Genomic DNA, 7,500 nt, shown 5'->3' on the forward strand with positions numbered 1-7,500 from the left:
TGTGTGTGTCTCTCTCTCTCTCTGTGTGTCTGTCTGTGTGTGTGTGTGTGTCTCTGTGTGTCTCTGTGTGTGTCTGTCTGTCTGTCTAATTCCAGGAGGAGTGTTTTGTCTGTCTGTCTGTGTGTGTCTCTGTGTCTGTGTCCCTGTGTGTGTGTGTGTGTGTGTCTGTGTCTCTCTCTGTGTGTCTCTGTGTGTGTGTCTGTCTGTCTCTCTCTCTCTCTCTCTCTCTCTCTCTCTCTCTCTTTGTGTCTGTCTGTCTGTCTGTCTCTTTTCTCTCTCTCTCTCTCTCTCTCTCTCTCTCTCTCTCTCTCTCTCTCTCTCTCTCTCTCTCTCGCTCGCTCGCTCGCTCGCTCTCTGTCTAATACCTTTAACACCTCCCCAACTGTAATTCCAGGAGGAGATTCTTCAGCTGAACCTGCTGTTGGATCCGACCAATCACAGAGCAGATCTGCCCGCCAGCAGCATGACATCACTCAGCGCCCGCGGCAACCAGCTCTGCTCCACCGTGTCAGAGGTGGTGAGGAAGACGGCAGAGGTAGGGCTTTGATTATGCTTTTATTTTGAAGGATAACGCGAACACAGAAACAAAACAAAATAAAATAAACAGCATGGCGTACTCTAAATAAGAGTTAGAGTACGTCTTTATTTGAATAATAAAGTTGGTTTTATTATTATTTATTGCAAAATTAATGTTTTATTTTTTTTTGGGGGGCGGGGGGGGGTTTAAAGAACACAAACACACAACTGACAAAGTTAGTGAACACACAAACAAAAGACAAAACTGAATAAACAACTAACAAGTGTGTGTGTGTGTCTGTGTCTTTGTGATTCGGTGTCTGTCTGTCTGTCTGTCTCTCTGTCTGTCTCTCTCTCTCTGTCTCTATCTCTGTCTCTGTCTCTCTCTCTGTCTGTCTCTCTCGCTCTCTCTCCCCCTCCCTCCCTCCCTCCCCCTCCCTCTCTCTCTCTCTCTCCCCCCTCCCTCCCCCTCCCTCTCTCTCTCTCCCTCTCTCTGTCTCTCTCTCTGTCTCTCTCTCCCCCTCCCTCCCTCTCTCCCCCTCCCTCTCTCTCCCTCTCTCCCCCTCCCTCCCTCCCTCCTCCTCCCCCCCTCCCTCCCTCCCTCCCTCCCTCCCCCTCCCTCCCTCTCTCTCTCACTCAGGGCGAGTTTCCGAGCGTAGACGACATGACGGTAGCCGAGCGCGCGCTACACGAGATGCGCGCGCTGATCCGCCTCATGCAGGAAGAAGCCGCGGAGATTAAACAACAGAAGAAGAACCAGGAACAGGAAGTGGAGCGACGGCAGGAGGCGGAGCTACAGGCCAAACAGGAAGCAGACAGGAAGAAGGCTGCGGAGACGGCAAGAGAGAAGGCCAAAAAGAAAGGTGGGAGAATTGAGATGTTCACCGACTTGTTAAAGCTGCAGTGTGTAGAATTTTGGGTTTTATTTCCTAGCAGATTTTGTAGAAAGTAATTATAATATCCATAAGTACATTTAATTTAGTGCATAATAGCTGAAAAACATTTTTTTAATTATTTTTTTCCCCTTAGAAAGGGTCTCATATATGTCCATATTTCTGCATATTTTGGACCAAGGCCTAGTGCCGCCATCTTGAAAATGTCATAGTTGGAATGTCATCAGGTGCATTGTTTAAAATTTAGAATTGTTCTTGTCCTTGAAGGCCACTGTAGCTTCTGTTATTATTCAAAAGGGTTGGGGTTACCCAGGGAGCGTTGCATTCTAGAACTTTGTAGAACTTTCTTGATGATGTCATATTACACACTGCACCTTTAAGGGGTAGAACTAGATAAGTTGTTTTACTTCCTCCGACCCCCTATCAAGCATGTGGAAAGTGTTTATTTTATTTTTTTGCTTTTTTAACTTTATTTTTTTTTATTTTATTGCGTGCATGTTCGAAATAAAGACGATCAATCAATTAGAGTTTATGAACGTTGCGGGGGGAGAAGTCTCAGCGGTGTGAACTGCTCGTTGAAGTGCGTTGCAAACCGTCGCACGCAGACGCCAACGATTTTACATGTCAAATCGCAAGGTCCGGTTTCAGAACGTCCAGGCCAGCGAATCTTTGGTCTGAACTACATCACGTGTAGCCTCTTTTTTTTTTAAGATTTAATTTTTTTTTTCATTTTTATGCTTTATTGATAGTGTAGAGACAGAGTTGAAATGGGGCAGAGAGGGGAGTGACATGCAGAGAACGACCGCGGGCTGGAATCGAACCCGGGTCCGCTGCTGGCCGAGGCCCATGGGGGGGGGGACGCCCTACCAACTGAGCTAAGGGCGCCCCCACATGTAGCCTCTTGACCAACTGCTAATATTGTATATAGCACATGGCAACAAGAATGTATATATTTGAAGGACTGCCTTCACTAGAGTTATTACATCTGGACATACTGGTGTGTAATGCAGGCGTACAGTACCCCACACCATGACTGTTTTCCCTGTAACATCTGGTGTGTTGTTTCCCCCGAGGACTCCAGAACAGTGCAGAGGAAGATTTTTTATTTAATACCTTTTTAGAATTGGTCCTATATTTCTTTGATTTTCTTCAGTCTTCGAAATGAAAACAAGAAGTAAAAAAAATATGCTACGCTCCATGTAACATTAGTCTGGTGTGTCTGTTCTCCCATTTATATACTATCTATGGTTCTCCCCTTTATATACTGTCTATGGTTCTCCCCTCAGGGCTCCAGAACAGTGCAGAGGACGGCACTCTGAGATGGTACAGAGAGCTGCAGGACTCGGCCGCTCGCTGTGCCGCGTCCTTCGAACAACTCAACACTCCCAAAGACGCACAGGTCAGATTAAGATGCTCTGTGTGAAGGTTTATGAACGAGCTAGGACAAACCAAACCAACTACAACTTTGTGACAAACTTTTTTTTTTTTCATAGGGGTCAAAAAAATACCTTTTTTTTTTTTTGTTTTAAAACACAACAAAAACACCCACAAGGAACAGATGTCTCCGAGTTCAAATGACATGAAAATACACCATACAAAACATGATAACAAGCTTTCACACAATAATCCCATGTGTACATATTGCAAATTCAAACAAAGAAAACAAGCATAGATTATATAAATATCAAAGTTGTACACTTTGTTTTTTTTAAAGCACTTAGAGACGTAATCGAAATCACTGTCCGTAGCAATCGCAACGAGCAGCAAAACGTTGGAGCAGTTTTTTTCTAGGCAGTTTATATTAAATTTAACATGTTACTTGTAAAAGAACTCTGTAAATATGTTTTTCATTTCTATTTAGACCAAGAAGTTGAAGCTGGAGCTGCAGAAAGCGTCCTCCATCCCAGTCAGTCAGATTTCCAGTAACTCTGGCTCTCAGCTGCGGGAGATCTTTGATAAGATAGACAAGCTGCTGAGTGGCCGCTCGGTGGTGTCGGGGGGAAGGTCCGTCTCCACCTCACAACATCCACAAGCACTCGACTTTGTCTCATACAAGCTGGCTGAGAAGTTTGTGGTGAGTACTACACTAGTATACACTTAGATTATTATTAGTTTGTGGTGAGTACTATACTAGTATACACTTAGATTATTATTAGTTTGTGGTGAGTACTACACTAGTATACACTTAGATTATTATTAGTTTGTGGTGAGTACTACACTAGTATACACTTAGATTATTATTAGTTTGTGGTGAGTACTACACTAGTATACACTTAGATTATTATTAGTTTGTGGTGAGTACTACACTAGTATACACTTAGATTATTATTAGTTTGTGGTGAGTACTACACTAGTATACACTTAGATTATTATTAGTTTGTGGTGAGTACTACACTAGTATACACTTAGATTATTATTAGTTTGTGGTGAGTACTACACTAGTATACACTTAGATTATTATTAGTTTGTGGTGAGTACTACACTAGTATACACTTAGATTCTTATTAGTTTGTGGTGAGTACTACACTAGTATACACTTAGATTCTTATTAGTTTGTGGTGAGTACTACACTAGTATACACTTAGATTATTATTAGTTTGTGGTGAGCACTACACTAGTATACACTTAGATTATTATTAGTTTGTGGTGAGTACTACACTAGTATACACTTAGATTATTATTAGTTTGTGGTGAGCACTACACTAGTATACACTTAGATTATTATTAGTTTGTGGTGAGTACTACACTAGTATACACTTAGATTATTATTAGTTTGTGGTGAGCACTACACTAGTATACACTTAGATTATTATTAGTTTGTGGTGAGTACTACACTAGTATACACTTAGATTATTATTAGTTTGTGGTGAGCACTACATTAGTATACACTTAGATTATTATTAGTTTGTGGTGAGTACTACACTAGTATACACTTAGATTATTATTAGTTTGTGGTGAGTACTACACTAGTATACACTTAGATTATTATTATTTTGTGGTGAGTACTACACTAGTATACACTTAGATTATTATTATTTTGTGGTGAGTACTACACTAGTATACACTTAGATTATTATTAGTTTGTGGTGAGTACTACTGGAACGTTTTATACTTGCTTATTTATTTTTTATTTATTTATCCAGTCCAGGAACTTTTTAAACTTGAAAGGTGCAGTGTGTAATATGACATCATCAAGTAAGTTCTACAAAGTTCTAGAATGCAACGCTCCCTGGGTAACCCCACCCCTTTTGAATAATAATAATAAGTTACAGTGGCCTTCAAGGACAAGAACAATTCTACATTTTAAACAATGCACCTGATGACATTCCAACTATGACACTTTCAAGATGGCGGCACTAGGCCTTGGTCCAAAATATGCAGAGATATGGACATATATGAGACCCTTTCTAAGGGAAAAAAAAATAATTCAAAAAAATATGCACTAAATTAAATGTACTTATGGATATTATAATTACTTTCTACAAAATCTGCTAGGAAATAAAACCCAAAATTCAAGTGTGGTTGTATACTTTTACTTATGGTATTTTAAATTAATTGTACAGTAAAATGTACAGTAAGTATTTTGACCAAAAACTGAAAACCAGCGTTCTACAGTATCACTGACTCTTTTTACTTTTTAATGATGTGTCTGGTTTCAGAATGGAAGATAAACAGCTCACACATAATTCGTAGCAGTTGAAATAGTCGAACAATGTGTACTGTACAAATAACCAAAAACCATGACAAAACTATGTTATGTTTAATGTACATGTTCCCTTATGTAAAACTATTATCTGGTTCCAAATTTTTAAATAAAGTATTTTCTGCTTTTCCCATGTTTTATGTTGATTGAAATATTTGTATATCATATATTTGTGTTTTGCTGTTAAATGACATCAAAACAATGTTATTCTAATGTCCATCCCCCCCCTCCCCCCCCTGTAGAAACAAGGAGAGGAGGAGGTGGCGTCTCACCATGAGGCAGCCTTCCCCATCGCGGTTGTGGCCTCGGGCGTCTGGGAGCTTCACCCCAGAGTAGGAGACTTCTTCCTGGCTCACCTCCATAAGAAATGTCCCTACGCTGTTCCACACTACCCGCCCATGAAGGAGGGCACAGCTGTGGAGGACTATCAGAGGTAGGTGGTGCTATCAAAATCACTATTATTATTATTATTATTATTATTATTATTATTATTATTATTATTATTATTATTATTATTATTATTATTATTATTATTATTATTATTATTATTATTATTTATTTTTTTTGATAGGGACTATGCAGTTTAACATAGTTCAAGCTAAATCTGAAAAAATAATAAAATGCTTCAAAAGGTAAGGGAAGTTTGTGAGAAGAAATGTGGTGATAGATGTCATTCTTTTTCTTTTTTTCTTTTTTCCTCAATACTTTTATTGTCTTTTTTTTAAATAAAACAAAAAATTATAATAAAATATATATTTAAAAAAATTTAAATAAAAAAATAAAAAGAAGGGTAAACTTTTCCGCCAATATCAAATAAACAAAACAAAAAAATAGATTTTTCATTTTGTTAATTAAAAATATATATATGGGAGAGAGTTCTTCCTGGCTCACCTCCATAAGAAATGTCCCTACGCTGTACCACACTACCCGCCCATGAAGGAGGGCACAGCTGTGGAGGACTATCAGAGGTAAGGGAAGATGGGGATGTGGTGCTACGTATCAGTCACTCTTTTATAATCCATGTTCAGTATGATTTAATCCATTCCAAAACCAAAACGGAAAATGTATAAATTGCAAAAACATTGGTTGTATGTAAACTACAAATAATTTTACAATATTGTATCGACCTAGAAGTTGGTTGTGAATGTCTGTCCAATTTATAATTATATATATAATATATTAAAACCACAGTTGGATTCCTTGCCTTTTAGTCTCATATATAAAAATCACAAAAATACAACACAAAAAATAGATTTTTTTCTGCTTTGGTTTTAAAACAGAAAAAAAAAAATGTCTTTCTGCTTTGGTTATGATTCTAATTTGAATGTTCCAAAAATGAATCGTACAAGGATTGTTTATGAAAGTTGTACATAATATTAAGTGTGTTGTGTTGTCCCCTCTTTGCCTCAGGATCCTTGGTTACCGAGTGGACGACTCTGGGGTGGAGGGGCAGGACAGTTTCCTGAAGAGAATGTCTGGGATGATCCGCCTCTACGCTGCTGTCATCCAGCTACGGTGGCCCTACGGACCCAAACAGGGGGTAAATACTCTGTGTGTGTGTGTGTGTTTTAGACCTTATGACTTCTCACTTTGGGACAGGCCTTTAAATGGCTGTTTGAGGGTTAACACTAGGTTTTAAGGTTCAGGTATGAATTAGGTTTATGTTAGGGTTAGTGTAAGGGTTGGGGTTAGGCATTTAGTGTTGATGGTTAGGGTTAGAGTAAGGGGCTAGGGAATGCATTACGTCATGAGTGTCCTCACAATGAGAGAAGTATGTGCGTGTATTAGTAATTGTAATTTTTTTTAGTTTCTTGTGTATTGACTTAGGTGTCATTTATGTTCTTGAAAAAATGTTGTTCAATGATTTTAAAAATCAGTCACTACTATATATCATAATCTTACCTGTGTGAATGTCATAATAACTGTGTGTGTGTGTGTGTGTGTGTGTGTGTGTGTGTGTGTGTGTGTGTGTGTGTGTGTGTGTGTGTGTGTGTGTGTGTGTGTGTGTGTGTGTGTGTGTGTGTGTGTGTGTGTGTGTGTGTGTGTGTGTGTGTGTTGCAGTCTGCCCCTCATGGTCTGAACCACGGCTGGCGCTGGTTGGCTCAGATGCTGAACATGGAACCTCTGGCCGACATCACCGCTACTCTACTGTTTGACTTTCTGGAGGTGAGATACACACACACTCACTCACTCACTCACTCACTCACTCACTCACTCTCACTCTCTCACACAAACACACACTCACTCACTCACTCACTCTCTCACTCACTCACTCACTCTCTCTCTCACTCACTCACTCACTCACTCTCACTCACTCACTCACTCTCACTCACTCACTCACTCACTCACTCTCTCACTCACACACACACTCACTCACTCACTCACTCA

General features: G+C 39.5%; 1 protein-coding gene across 1 annotated transcript in view; it reads left to right on the forward strand.

Annotated features, from left to right (window-relative positions):
* Positions 1–7,500, forward strand: part of gle1 (GLE1 RNA export mediator) — a 19,472-nt gene that overhangs the window by 7,123 nt on the left and 4,849 nt on the right. The window contains exons 8-14 of the mRNA XM_080036938.1: positions 395–535; positions 1,157–1,379; positions 2,696–2,808; positions 3,271–3,483; positions 5,355–5,545; positions 6,523–6,652; positions 7,174–7,278. Of these exons, the coding sequence (XP_079893064.1) occupies positions 395–535; positions 1,157–1,379; positions 2,696–2,808; positions 3,271–3,483; positions 5,355–5,545; positions 6,523–6,652; positions 7,174–7,278 (1,116 nt within the window). The remainder of the gene's footprint in view (positions 1–394; positions 536–1,156; positions 1,380–2,695; positions 2,809–3,270; positions 3,484–5,354; positions 5,546–6,522; positions 6,653–7,173; positions 7,279–7,500) is intronic.

This window comes from Ammodytes marinus, assembly GCF_949987685.1.
Source record: "Ammodytes marinus genome assembly, chromosome: 2".
In the NCBI taxonomy this organism is placed as follows: Eukaryota; Metazoa; Chordata; class Actinopteri; order Uranoscopiformes; family Ammodytidae; genus Ammodytes; species Ammodytes marinus.